At 40.9% G+C, this 15,489-nt stretch overlaps 1 protein-coding gene across 1 annotated transcript in view; it reads left to right on the top strand.

Annotated features, from left to right (window-relative positions):
* Nucleotides 1-15,489, top strand: part of LOC147222600 (MAM domain-containing glycosylphosphatidylinositol anchor protein 2) — a 254,616-nt gene that overhangs the window by 121,702 nt on the left and 117,425 nt on the right. Inside the window, exon 4 of the mRNA XM_086167514.1 lies at nucleotides 11,440-11,636. Coding sequence (XP_086023640.1) covers nucleotides 11,440-11,636 — 197 coding nt within the window. The remainder of the gene's footprint in view (nucleotides 1-11,439; nucleotides 11,637-15,489) is intronic.

Raw genomic sequence — 15,489 nt, 5'->3', positions numbered from 1 at the left:
AGATCTTCCGCGAGGGTTGTAACCACCCAACCAAAAAGACAAGAAATAATGATAACAACATGATCGTTGTTCGAAGTTTGTGATTTCAGCGGCTGCTATAACCCTGCTTTAAGATATCGACTTGCTATCCCTCAAGCTGATGGATACCAAAATGTTGTGTTGTGCAGGTTTGTGGCTGTAAAAACTGAAAAACCCAAACTTGGACTATTAGAGCTAATGTTGGATCCCACCATATAACCATATATATGGTCAATCCTATCGGCAAACTAAAATAGATTTTAGATCCCAAATCTTCTTTTTGTACCCATACGAACGTCAGGATATTGAATTACAACAATATCACTACAATATCACAACAATTGTTGTGATATCTTTGGAATCTTTGGAACGATCAAAACAGTTGTTCTCATCTCATCTCATCTCAATCACAACAATATCACAACAATAGCACTTTCAACTTGCAAAATACATTTATTTTTTTTTGCCTGTTTATATATTGTATAGTTATTTTATTGCCTATCTGTATATTTTATATATATTGTCTATTTTATACAGTTTTATATTTGTATTGTCCAGGACTACAGATGGAAATTAGCTATGAGCTATAATCTGGTACGAACATCTCTGCCTCTGTGCTTAATGTAAACAATGTAATGTAAACAAACAAACAAATTACAAACTGCATTTTAACTACTTTCTGTCATTTTCTATGCAAACTAATACAGGAGCCGATTCCATACAATCTGAACGCCGCTCAAATTCATTGTTGAATTAATGTCAAAGGCAACAATCATTTTCCCCTCTTGTAACCCTTATGGCTAATATAAGGTAATAAACCATTTTAAATTCGACTCGGTTTCAACTTATTGAGATCCTCTAAAAAATCTCCGACGCTGTTTCGACTTTGAGACGACAATTCCCGCTCAAACTTAATTCCCATTACGCTTAAACCATCTATAATACTTACTCATAATCTCAGCAATGATAATAAAAAATACTATTGTCCAAAAAGGGCCATTAATATAACCTTCTTCATTTTAATGAGGATAACTCGCTTTGGTTCAAGGTCTTCAAATGGCCACATAGGAATATTGAATACAAAAAAATCCAGATGTGTGCACGTTCAAAGGCTGTTTGGCAGAAACACACGGCTTAGTAATCAATTATCCTTTTACATACCGTTGTGCTCTCAGACGGCGCAGCATAAGTGGATATTTTGCAGCAGTGCCATTTTACTCACTCCAGCCATGTACAGTTATTATTCCCTACACACACACACACATGCGCGCACTCGGCCAGACGGTCCCCACAAATAACGCATTCCCTTCAAGTCTTTAGAATCCACCTTTTGGTGTATTAATATACCGTAACATACCTAAACTGTTGTTTTTTTCTGTGGATAAATCTGCACATTTCAGTAGTTTTTTTTTTTTTACAGCAGGCAGTGCTTTCTCATCATCAGTTTGGCTGATAACCTCTTTCTTGGCCCAGCACCCACTAAGGAGAAGGTCATTAGGCAATAACAAACAAACAAAACAAAAAAAAAAAAAAAAAAAAAAAAAGAAATGAAAAAAGATCTTAATCGTGTCACCAGTGATTTGCTTCCTACTTTAATGGGGGTTTCTAGGAGCTGTTGTTATGAGCTGCTTCTGTGGACAGCTTGTTTTCTTGTGAGATGAATTAGAAGGGCGATGGGATGAAGCAGATGCAACTGTCCAAGGGAAAGGATGAAGAGGAGATTCATTACTCCTCACCCCAACACACACACACACACACACACACACACAAACACACACAGATATATACGCACACAAACAGAGCACAGCTGAACCTAAGAACCTAATTATTTGCTCATCTCCATCACTGCTAGGAAACAACAGTTTGCACATTGGTCCCTCTATTTTTCTCTCACACTCTCTCTCCCACACACACACACACACACACACACACACATACATACGTGCGTGCACGTGCACGCGCCTGGCTCCAAAGACAATGTAATTGGAAAAGCGCTGTTGTTGAGGAAGATGGAGATGCAGCCGTCCTCAGTGTATCAACTCTTCCTGATCACTCTTAAAGCAACAGCTTAAACTGCTGAGATAGAGAGAACTTCATCCGTCTGGGGGTTCGGGGAGGAAAAAAAAACTCCACTATTTGAACCGAAGAAAAGAGAAAAGACGAATAGTTTATTACCCTGATGGAAAGGAACGGGAAGTGGGCTGTTTAGATCCACACTGCATATTATTTGAGTCATTTCTCTGCTCATTAGCAGTCACTATCTCACGGGACAAGCACACTTTATTATCCATTAAAGAATCTTCCTGCTATCGTAACGGCGCTGACCATTTAGGCTATTCAATGGCCAACAATGTGGCACGCTGCATTGTTCATGATCACTCCATTGACTCCATTCAGCATCGCTACTTTAACAGGCCGTAATTACACTTAACCAGACCTAATGACTGTAGCTTCAGAGAGGGAGTCAGTTACCATTACTATAACGCTCAATGCATTCGTTATTGACGTCCAGAGAGGCGAAGGCGCGGACGGGAAAATTTAAAGAGAAAAAGAAGGCAGTTTTTTTTTTTTTTTTCCTTTCTTTCCCTTTCACAAATAGAAATTCTCCGCCCAAGTTAACGCCGGAGTGTGGAAAATGTTGGATGAATAATTCAGGACTTGTCACACCGCACCATAGAGGCATGCCAAACAACAGCCATGGCAGGGGTGGTGTGCTGCCCTTTACAAGCCTTAACCCAACGTGTCCAACCGTCATGCTGTGTTCCCAGCAGAAACAGCAGAGTAGCCTTTATAAACCCCCAGTTTCAAATGTCTGCCCCTTTACAGTGTATCTAAAGTGGATGTTTTGACCCACGGCATCTAACCCATTCATTACATTTGAAATTCAACTTTGAAATAATAATGTCTGGATGAGGGGGTGCGGATGTTTTTTTTTTTTTTCTTCTTTTCATTTTTAATTTTAAGGCTCTCAAAAATCTATTTTTTTTTCTTTTTGATTTTTTTTCCATGTACACACACTCGCACAAAAAGCTATCGATTTTGTATAGATGCAGCATTTTTGACATTACATTACAGTCGTTTAATAGGCGCTTTTATCCAAAGCGACTTACAAAATTCACAATTCAAAAATTTAATATTCAAAATTTGTATTCATATTTTATATTTTAAGATATTTTATATATTTTAATATATATATTATATTGTATTAAAATAATATATTCTAATTTATATTTAAGATTCAAAATTCTATATTCAACAGGACGTCTTCCATCACTGTATAGCTATTCTTATTTATCATTAATGCCACACCTGGACGGAAACACAACCGGTCGTCGTCGTCAGTGCGTCGCTTTTTAAAAATGTATACGATTTCAAGGTATCTGTTTTCAAAGATTAATGCAGTCTGGGAGATTTGCAAAAGACAACATGCTTCAAGACTTCTCTGATGACTTCTTTGCCACAAGGCCTTATCGACTTTTCTTATTTGCTCTTCCAATTCAAGCCCACGGTCACGCAAATAATGTCGACGGCATAGGGAAAAAGATAAAACCGAGCGAGATGTCATTTTATGGCTGATTTTTAATTTTCCAATTATTTACCGGGACCCACCGCCTTATACGACGCGACCAATCAAAGTTTATGTTCTCTGACACACATGCGTGCCCCGCTCAGATATAACAAAGCGAATCAACTAGCTCCTCCCCGGATTCTTTTATCCCTCGGCTCGTGAAACCGCCCCTATCTCCCGTTGTGTACGCCGATATTGGGTTTACTAAGATATCTCCGTTACACAGGCGGCGTGCTCAGAGTGGACTCGTTGCGCAAATAAATGTATCGCGGCCTCACCCGCCCTCCGAACACATCCATTCTCTGTCGCGATCGCACGTTATTGTGAAGCAACAGATGACTCTGAATAGATGCGGCCAGCAGGAGCTAGTTACCGTGGAGTGTAACCGTGAGATAGAGGTCATCGTCGGCAAGAGGTTTAGAGATGGAGGGAATGGAAATGCTCTGACAGTAAATTACATGCCGGATCCACGTATTGCATCTTCGGCTCCTCCATGAGATGGGTGTAATATATCACTAATATGGCTTATTAACCTCCTGACCCACATGAATGAAATGTATTAAAACACACCATGTGGCAAAATGAAACTACGCACCACCGCTATCATGATTTACCAGCTTTGTCTTATTTGACGTTTTGCGTTCGCTCCGTTTGCGGGATTTTCTCTCTAATCACATCCACGACCCGTCGGCATCATCTTCTTCACAATTTGCAAGTTATTTATTGCAAATCTACACTTTTCATCTTACCGGGTTTTGCGTTCCTCCCACGCAAACACACGCATCACCATTTTGTTTTTGTTTTTTTTCTATATAATTTCAGGCTCAAGCAGCGGTTTCATTAATGCATGCGGATGACAACTAGCAGTTGCTTTTAATGTCATTTGTACTGCGGCGTTTCTACCTTTGTGTGAGATTTACTTTATGACCGTTGCAACTGAAAGCTTTAAGTTGAGTTTATTACGTTTATTTAGTTTATCCTCTTTATAGCAATTTTAAGCATTAAACCACCACACTGCTTCAATGCTATTTTCTGTTAAAGGATGCATAGGAGTTCAAAATTATTAACATAAATAAACACAGTTACTCCGTCTTCTTTCCTTCATGCGTAAGTGGAGAATTCAAATACACGTAGGGACAGAGGAGCGTGGATTATTTTCTTAATTAAGCAAGTAATTCGGAAATGTTTAATTACTTAGTTCCTATACATGGCACACTATAGAATTTACCTCAAGTGCTGGATTTACTTGGTATTTGCGCAGTCAAATGTCTAATGCTATAAAATAAGAAAAAGATGAAGAAGAGCAAAATTTATTGGTTGGGTGTAAAATTCTTGCTAGTTCCTTGCAAGTAACATTTTAGCTGATGAACTTAGTAAACTAAAACTTAACAAAACTTAAACTTGAAATACCAGTTTTAAATGTATGGATTGTTAAGTGACAATCACATGCTTTATCAGGGTTAGTAGAGGTGGAAACTTTGAAATACAAAGGGTCAATATGGGTGGCGGGGGAAAGCTTTGGAATAATCTATTATTTTCCTTTCTTTTTTTAATTGATTTTTTCTATTTGATCGATTTTGATTTTATCAGTTCTATTAACAGGATATTATATAACATACCAAGCGGTTCTCAGCCAGGCATTCCCCGCAAATCATTAGTCAGCTCATTCTTCTCGGACGACCCAAAAAACCGCTGCGTACATCACTTTCACACGAGCAAATGTGAACCCCAGAACACTTATATTTTATCTTTTCAAAAGCGCACGCTTGAAATATATCATGGACCGGTCTGCTGTCTATAAACTACAACTTCCGCGAGCCGTTTCTCTCCGTCCCTCTGACCGTGACCGCTGTCTATCTGGCTGTGTCTCATCTCGCAATAAAAGCAAAAACGCTTGTCTTGAATGTATGAAGCTGCTTTTACTCATTACAGACGTCGCAGGAATGTCATTCAGGTCAGGACCCTCCTGCTGTTCATCAAGCCGGGACAGCTATTAAGGGGCGGAGCGAGGCGGCGGCGGCGGCGGCGGCGGGGGGGGAAGAAGGAATGGCGTGTCTGTCGCTCACGGCTGACAGCTTGCCGGGCCGATAGGTGTTTCCTTCCCAGGTGACTTCAGCGGATCAGGCAGAGAGTGAAAGACATCAAAGCTGAGAATAAAGAGAGAGGAGAAAATAGAAAAAAAAAAACTTTTAGATTAATACCCACGAGACAGAGAAGGTCTGAACAAGGATGTTTGTTTGCGTGGGTGGCTGGGTGTGTGTACTCTAGGTGGAGAAAGGTAATGTGTGTGAGTTTTTTTCATGCAGGTGTCTGCATCTTCCTCTTCAGAAAGGGGGTTGGGGGGGACATGAAAGAAAGAAGCTCAGGTTTGATATGATAATGAGACACCTTCCTTAGTCTTCTTGTCTTCTCTTTTATCCAAACTATTCACTTGCGTCTATTTGTCCAGGTTTTATGAAAAAGGAATGTAAAGAAATATCAATATATTAGGCCGTTGTTCTATTTCAGTCAAGGTTGGCGATGAAGTAAGCCACGCATTCAGCTGCACTCGAGCAGATTTACCAGCCGGCGAAGCCATAAACCTGCAATTACAAACCCCTTACAACTCCGACGCGAGCGACCTGAATGCTGCGGTTTTCCTCCGGGCCCGGGGATTTTAGCTGCACTCGATCAGTCAGGCGTGACTTCAGAAGCTAATTGCACAAGAGTGACACACAACATCCTTACGGGAGAGCGGCTGATGGTGGAGGTGGAATTTTGTTTGAAATTCATCAAAATTTAATCCTGTGCGTACATTTCCATATTTCCATATTTATCTCTTTGCGCTCCTAGCATCCTCTTCCTTCCCCGCATATCATTTGAGGCCTATTAATAGCTCAAAACCGCTGCTCGGCGAACGCGCCAATGCGCCGAAAACGCGCGCGTGCGTTCTTGTCACCACGAGGTAAAATAAGGAAGACAACCTCCTAACAGGTCCGGCGCTCAAAGACACATGTGTCCCATGGTAGATAGGCCTGTCAATGAATCACTCGCTTTCTGCCGCAGACGGTAAATTGACTGTTGGAAGCCGGAAACGGATGAGGGAGAAGCCGAGTGGAGTCAGTGATAAGATGTAGGATTCATACCCTCCTCCTCCTCCTCCTCCATATAATGAATCAGTGTATTTACTTAAAGCAATCTGCTCCTCTAAAATGGCCCCGCAATCGCTCTGTCTTCTGTCGTCGTCACCCCTCCGTCCCCCCCGACGCCACCACCACCACCCCGAACCTTCCAAAGGTAATTGCTCTTACCTGAGACACTGTAATGGATCCTGGATGAAGTATTGACCACCGCTAGATTTTGATTAAGGGGCTGCAGGGCAGAACATGTCTTTAATGAAACCGAGGAATCAGCATTCTCCGGTCGTCGCGTCGGGGTTCGATGCCGCGCGCCTCGATAAGGACCCGAGGTTGCATCACAACCGGCGGATTAAAATGACAAATTCATCGATGAATAATTCCTTCTTCGGCGTTTTTTTTTTTTTTTTTAGTTACTTACAATGTTTGCATTCATTTCGCCCGATCGTTCGACTCGCTGCGCGCTCGCCGGTACGCCGTGTCGCCCGTGAATACGCTCAATCGCTTTCCCCCCCCTTCGTATGCAAATGGTCAACCTTTATCTGCTACAGTTCCAGCATGAGGGATAACCTGCATTAGCGCCTCTCGTCGCCCGTCTTATATCGCTGTTTTGTAAGAGTAAAAAAACTGATTGCATCTCAAGCAGAGATGAAAGAGAAATAGCTACTCCCCATGTTCTTTGAGCGTGCAAATGGGCGTAATCAAAAAGGCAAGTATTAGCGAGCTAAAAGACACCCCAACTATGATGAACAACATTTTCCAAGGCTTAATGTGATAGCCGGGTAAGATGATTAACTTTGAATCCATTTAATCAACCACAAGCATCGCCGGAATAACCGACCGCGTAGCGGTGGATAAAACTTTCATCAGATCTTCTGGGCGATGGGCAGAGCGAGAGACGTGCCAAACCACAGAATCCGCCCGGTTCACAGCGGCGACCGGCCAAGCATCGTGTTTTGAAGTGATGGACATCGAGCATAATTTTATCCACTGTATTTGTCATCTTTACTCATGTCGTGTCGGTAAAATCACAGCGGAGCGTGGCTTTTAACACACTGAAAGGAAGGTCGGCGCGCCCTTCGGCGGCTTCCTGTTGACTCCAGCGGTTGAACTTGGATGTTGTCGCCTTCATTTAGCGCACGCATGTTGATAATTAACTCCTCTGATGGAATGACATTGCCGAAGCTTTGGCTCAAAACTTTAATCCCAAATTCGGACTGACAGATTATGCGGGTTTATAAAGTTGTCAATCATTTTTTTATTACATTCCTTTGCTAATAAAACCTCTGCCTATATACTCATATTACAGTATACCCTTGTTTTTCGCGGGGGTTACGTTCCAAAAAGAACCCGTGATAGGCAAAATCCGTGAAGTAGAAACCTTTATTTTTTTTTTACAATTATTATACAATTAAATACTCCATTATACATCGAAAAGAAAGAACAAACCATTTTACAGGCTCAATCATTTGTTTCACAAATAAAAATACTGTACTTAAGAAACGTTTTTTCCAACAAATAACTTCTGTACCGTACTGTAAAATAATAATTTTAATCATCAATGTGAACAGAAGGCTTCAAATTGCGGAGCTTAGCGCCGCCCACCACGACCTTATTGCTGCTGCGAAACTTATTGCTGCTGTCGTTCTTATGTTTTTTTCTTCCTTCTTTATGGAACGAACGGAAGATTCATTAATTCCGTAATGCCGACCTACAGCCGCATAGCTTTTACCTTCCCTTAGCATGTCCAGAAGTTTAACTTTATCTGCGATAGATAGCATCTTCCGCTGCATTTTGGGTCCTGCTGCAGGCGCTTTTGTCATTCCAGAGCGTTTTGTCGACATAATGGGTTTTAGAGAAATTCGAAATTGCAAGAGAATTTGCACGTACGTAATGTAAATTTGGCAAGCTGTTTTACATACGTGTATATATTAAACTGCAACGTTATTGACGCACAGGTAGAGAAGAAGCGGGGTGACTTTTCAGCCAATCAGAATGCAGAACACAATGGAAATCCGTGAAGTAGCGAAACCGTGAAAAGTGAACCGCGTTATAGCGAGGGATCACTGTACACATGGGGCGGGTAGGTGGCGCGGCGATTCGCGCTTCCGCCTCTCGGCAAGATGGCCTCCGGTTTGATTCTGACCGCGAGCCTCCGCGTTCTCTCGTGTCGCGGTGACTTTTATCCGGCGTCGTCCCTTTTCTTCTGCAGTCCAAAAAAAATGAAGCAGGTTGGCTGGAGACGTCGTCCAGATGTGTGAATGAGAAGGTGAACGGTTGTGTCTCTCCATCCCAGGTGATCGATCGGCGACCGGTTTTCTCGACGATGACCCAGAATGAAAGATTAACGGCCTAGATAATGAATGACTGAATGAATGGATGATGGATGAATAATTATAATTATACATTTATATAACGGCATTGGTTTTAGGCGCACTTTGATGCTTTGATTGGGGATTCATAGAAGACCTACATAAGAATACGAAATGTCCTATATCAATAATTTAGATCATTATCTGAATGTGTTCAAATAAAGCGGTTCTGACCTTTGTTTATTTTTTCTTTCATTGTGAAGATATGACATAAATAAATTGGTTTATTTCATTTTTTTTGATGTTATCTGATGTTATTGCTGTTGTTCTCCCCGCCGTCTATTTATTAGTGATGTCTTGCTATCTTCTGTCTTCTAACTGTTTGTCTTTTTATATTTATATTCAATATATATGTATATTACTATTATTATTCTTAGTATGATAATAACAACAACAACAACAACAACTACAATAATAATAATAATTATTATTATTATTATTATTACAATTATCATTATATTATTATCTATTTTTGACATTTTTACTGTTACGCTGCTGTGGCAAAGGAATTTCCCCTATGGGGACCAAAAAAGTTTTTCTTATCTCATCTTATTTATGATTTTTTTTTTAAATCAGAAATTATTACTCCTTTCAAAAAACATCCTGGTTTGATTTCTCATTGCTCACATTCCACAGTGTCGGAGCAATATTTCTGTAAAATACTAATTCATCATCAGATGAGATAACGTACCAGTTCAAATGGTGTTTCATTTTACGGCGACATTCTGTCAGTGTGTGTATTTGAGTTTGTTTTGTTGTGACCTTTGTAACTTTTATCGATGTTTGTGTATCTTTTTTTCGACCACTGATTATTTTGATGAAGGATAAATGGCAGTTATCTACGTTTTGCAAAACATTGGTCGCAAGAGAACAAAAAAACAACAACAGCCACTAATTGAAATCTAATAAGATTGGAAAACTAGTTTTGGTTCAAAGTCCAATGACATTTCTGTTATGTAACCGAGCTGATTTTATACATATATACATCAGTGATAGTCAGTGGAGGCAGGAGAGGATGTGCCTCACTTGCCAATCTTGAAAAGAAAACAATGTAAAACAAAAAAAAAGGATTGAACCGTTATATTTATCAGTGATTTGCAATATATTTTTCATTTAACTTCACCAGTTTTAGATTCCCCCGTTTTAGCCGGGGACTGTTGAGCCTCAACGTAGGTTGCACAGTAACAGCAGACTGCAGGCATGCTCTGCACCAAGACCGTATTGCTTAATCTATATGTTGCTATTAAAATGTTCAAACACTTGCTATATTAACTACATTTCCAATGTACAGTGTTTTTGTCAACAACAAAAACCCATGTGTGTTACAAGTTTCTTGTGTTGCGACCATAAAACAACTGCGAAGAGCCATTGAGTGAGGCACGCAGTTCTCCTGCCTCATGGTAGGGGGCGCCTGTGATTCCAGGGATTCTTCTTGCAACTCCTCGGCTTATTCGGTGAAGGTTTGTCAAATGTTTGTAAATCTGATTGTAACGAAGTCAGTGGCTCACCAGCCGTGTACCTCACCGCACGTCACTGGTGTATATATACAGGACGGTCTCAGAAAACTAGAATATTGTGGTAAAGTTCTTTATCTTCTGTAACGCAATTACAAAAACAAATATGTCATACATTCTGGATTCATTATAAATCAACAGAAATATTGCAAGCCTTTAATTATCTTAATATCGCTGATTATGGCTTACATCTTAAGAAAACTCAAAAATCCTATCTCAAAATATTAGAATATCATGAAAAAGTAATTTTAGTTTTTTTTAATTGCATTACAGAAGATAAAGAACTTTATCACAATATTCTAATTTTCTGAGACAGTCCTGTATATATATATATATATATATATATATTCTTTAATTTTAATTTAACATTTCTCTAAAACATTGCCTTTTCCATCTATCAGTGGAATAAACCAGTTGAATTAGAAATGACTGTTTCAGGAGGACTGGTGGCAAGCACTGCAAGCACGAAGGGATTTGTTTTGGCATCCTCTCTTCGCGCGGCGGGACGTGACCATCCTGCCTCACATGTGACATACGGGCAGCCGAGTTCCAGTCCTGCAGCGAGTAAAGAGGCCGTGTCAGTTAGCATGCTTGAAATATGTTATCGGCAGATGTCTTTCTTTATAGCGCTTGTAACCCGGCCAGTATTTTAGCACTTTTGCTCGGGTACATATAACTCAAGCTGAGGGGAGAGAAATACAACCGGCGCCTATCGCAGGTCGCGGGTCTCTGCGATTGAGCGATCTAAGAAATCTCCAACCGGTTTTTCAATTGAATAACTCGTGTGGAATCGGTTTATCGATAGCATCTCCCTCTGTGTTGCTTCCCCCCCCCCTCCCCTCCCGTGACAGACCTTGATGATCCGGTGGTGACGGTGCATCAGAGTATCGGAGAAGCCAAGGAGCAGTTCTACTACGAGAGGACCGTGTTTCTACGCTGCGTGGCTAATTCCAACCCGCCGGTCCGTTACAGCTGGCACCGCGGGAGAGAGGTTCTGACGCAGGGCTCGGACAAGGGCGTGGAGATCTACGAACCTTTTTTCACACAGGTAAGACAGATAGAACATGATGTGGATGTAATGCAAATCTACTACCAAAGAATGGATTGTTCTGTCGGCAACCCTTAACACCCAAAGAGCCGTTTGGATCCTCGGAAAAGAAAACACTGGGAGCCGCAATTACTTTTTGACGTCTAAAATAAAGGTACCACTGTATATATTGCTTTTTATTACCTTTACACTTTGTATAAACAAGTGTGTAGTGTGTTGCTTCTGATATTTACAAAGTAGTACGGAGAAAATTAAATTTTATTTATATAATGAACTCATTTTAAGCTTTGGGCTTTCAGAGCGTGTAGCGGAGCCTTGACCTGAATTTTAAAAATAAAAAAAATCACTGTGTCAGTAAACAATGAAAAATAAGTATTTGCAAAATATCTTCATAAATATTTGTTTTCTGAACATCCTGAACTTCTGCGCACAGCATCTGCAAATCGGGACTTTACCAGCTGGCGGGTTTACCGGCTTCCGCGAGTGTGACGTTATTTTGAGCGGCGAAAAATAATACATTTCATTTTATTTAATATTTCAAGATCACAATGATCTTCCGACTTAGAAGTAAAAGTTAAAAAAAAGGAATTAACACAAATGAAATACACTTCAATTAAATATTTAAAATTTATCTTCCCAAGCCACTCCGAGCCGCAGTGTAAGGATGAAAGAGCCGCGGGTTGCCGACCTCTGGTCTGGCAGAACAGAAGCTAAAGGTAACTGGAGTCAAGCAGGAACAAAACATCCAAAGAGTTCATTTTGCCTTAAAAGATACAAAGCGACAAAAATACATACAAATCCCGGTAGCAGAATTATGCATGGGATTATGTGGAAAAAGCACTTCAGTTGTCTTGAGATGATAAAAAAATGGACATCTTTGCACAAAGAACAATCGCGAGAGGTCGAGGTCGGCAGGAAGCCTCCTTTTGAGCGGCTTCAGTAAAAACGTGCTCATGGCTTCGACGAGGTCATCTTGTAAAATATAGAGCAAAAGGGTATCAAAGTATGAAACAGAAAGGAAATGAAAAAAAGTCAATAGTCTGCAGGTCTGTCCTGACACCTGCAGGAAAAACACACACACACACACACAATCTATATCCACTGAAGTCATTAGAACAGAGATTCCAGAAAAAAAAAAAAAGATTGTCAGAACTTTAATCCAACAAAGTCCTCCTCCGGATGGCATTAATTAAAACTCACAGACCATTTGTAGGTTATTTCCAACATCTTATTTCTAATGCAGAATTTTGTGATTAAAATTATGCATATGATAATAATAAAGTAGATTTTTTTTTTTTTTTTTTTTGGACTCTGTTATGTGTTTTGTAACATTTAAAATGTCATTTTCTGGTTTTTAGTTTTTGCATTGCAGCACATGTTGTTTTAGCTTCCGACACCCCCTCTTTGCACCCCTCGCCACCTCCTTGTTGAGCTGTGGGGAAGTAAGACTCGCACTTCAGGTAGACTTAAATGCACTGCAATTACATCAACACAGTAAGATCGGGGTTACCCCTCACAATTCCTACAATTGTAGGTTTTCTTCACAATTGGAAAATTCAAAGGCCTAAAAGGATTTTGTGCAGTAAACAAAGACTTGATTGAGATCGTTCTGTCACTTTTAAGGGAATTGTAGTCTCCGAGTTGATTGGATTGAATGTGATTTGTATGTTGAATTGTAGCGGCTGAGAGAATGGAGGTCTGAGAGAAAGAGGAAAAGACAAGGCTAAGGAACAGAGAGGGGGAAAGGAAGTGGAACTGATGTTTGGCCAAATGGAGAAAGATGGCTGGGAGCTAATCGAGTGGGTGAAGGAGGCTGAAGAAGCTGCACAACTGGGACTCATCAGACACTCCTCCCTTATCCATCCCGCTCTCCATACCCCCCTTTTTTTTTTCTTCCTTCCTCCCCTCATCCGCCTCCTATTAAAACCCTAGCCGGGTCTGAAAATCGGAGCGGAGAGCAGCTTTGCGTGAGCTCAGTTCCAAATAAATCCCAGTTAATATCATTATTTCAACAATATAGCTCAGCTCGTCTGAAACAACCGCAGACAACTTAGCGTCCGATTCAAAACCTGACCCAAATCTATTCAAACCAACCCAGTCGGGCCTCCGTTTAGACCTTCTATTTCGTGAAAAACATCCGTCTTGCTATTCGCCACCCCGCTATCCTTCACTCCGCCTCTTAGGGGCCAACCGAATCTGTTTATTTATTATTATTTTTTTATCGCAGAAGCTGTAAGAATGCAGCGCTGGCATTTGAAGCTCCATAAGGAGCCGGGTTAAGTAAGGTCCCGAGCGCTGCTTTTATTGCATCCGTTTGTGCTGCCCGATACCTTTCGGCCTTATCATCTTCCCCCACAAATTACCTCAGAATAGCGTTGTTACCGAAGGGCTAACGTCGAAGTTATTGCTCGTGTTTTTTTTTTTTTCTAATCTCTTTACACGGGTTTTTTTTTTTTTTTTCGTCTTGTGCGATAAAACATCATAAAAACATGGCAGGAACGCTCCCTCGTTTTTTTTTTGGACACCTTTCAAATCTAACAAAGACGACTTGGGTGATGTGAAAGGTATGTTAGAGCCAAAGCCAACGTTTAAAATGTCTTGCTCTCACAAGGACGCCAAGAACAATTATCCATTCTTGTACCGCTTCTGGCTCATGTAGAGATTCCCTTTGGGGTAGATTTATTCCGCCGATATTTGATAAAGTACTCAAAATGCAGATGCTCGACTTTTACCGGGAAATACGGAACCCCTGCTGTTCAGCGTCTCCAAATGTACACTGTTCGGGCAACTAGTGTCTCCTCTCTCAGCAGTTTATAAGTCTCAAAGCAGAATATTAGATTTTAAAAAGGCAACTCTATTTTTAGATGTTTAACCGCTGGTTACTTTTACACCGGCTGCTGAAGTTGAAGCTTCCAGGCTGGAGGACCAAACAGGAGATTTATGGATATAAGGGAAGAGGAGAGGATTAGATGGATGCAGGTGATTGGCTGTGACAAAGCAAGATCTTGAGCATCGATTGGTCAGAAAACATTGTGTGAAGAATCTGCTGCCTCTCAATGCCTGCGGAGGTTGCTAAGCTAATTGTGCGGTTAGCCTGCAGGTTGAAATGGTGAAAAACAAAAGACACCTTCAACTAATGGAGGCATGTGATTGGCTTTGACAAAGCAGGATCTTTCTTGAGTATCGATTGGTCAGAAAACATTGTGTGAAGAATCTGCTGCTTCTCAATTCTAGCGGACGTTGCTAAGCTAATTGTGCGGTTAGCCTGCACGTTGAAATGGTGAAAAACAAAAGACCGCTTCAACTAATGGAGGCATGTGATTGGATGTGACAAAGCAAGATCTTGAGTATCGATGGGTCAGAGAACATTGTGTGAAGAATCTGCTGCTTCTCGATGCCAGCGGAGGTTGCTAAGCTAATTCTGCCGTTAGCCTTCACGTGGAGATGGTGAAAAATAAACGATGCCTTCAACTGATGGAGGCATGTGATTGGCTGTAACAAAGCAAGTTCTTGAGCAGTGATTGGTCAGAGAGCATTGCCTGAAGAATCTGCTGCTTCTCGATGCCAGCGGAGGTTGCTAAGCTAATTCTGCCGTTAGCCTTCACGTGGAGATGGTGAAAAATAAACGATGCCTTCAACTGATGGAGGCATGTGATTGGTTGAACAAAGCAAGTTCTTGAGCAGTGATTGGTCAGAGAGCATTGCCTGAAGAATCTGCTGCTTCTCGATGCCAGCGGAGGTTGCTAAGCTAATTCTGCCGTTAGCCTTCACGTGGAGATGGTGAAAAATAAACGATGCCTTCAACTGATGGAGGCATGGGATTGGCTGTAACAAAGCAAGTTCTTGAGCAGTG

The sequence above is a fragment of the Fistularia commersonii genome, chromosome 20 (genome assembly GCF_037954325.1).
Source record: "Fistularia commersonii isolate RoL2024-O1a breed Wild chromosome 20, RoL_Fcom_v1.0, whole genome shotgun sequence".
NCBI classification, from domain to species: domain Eukaryota; kingdom Metazoa; phylum Chordata; class Actinopteri; order Syngnathiformes; family Fistulariidae; genus Fistularia; species Fistularia commersonii.
The sequence above is the reverse complement of the archived record's forward strand: the minus strand, read 5'-3'. Positions and strand labels throughout refer to the sequence as shown.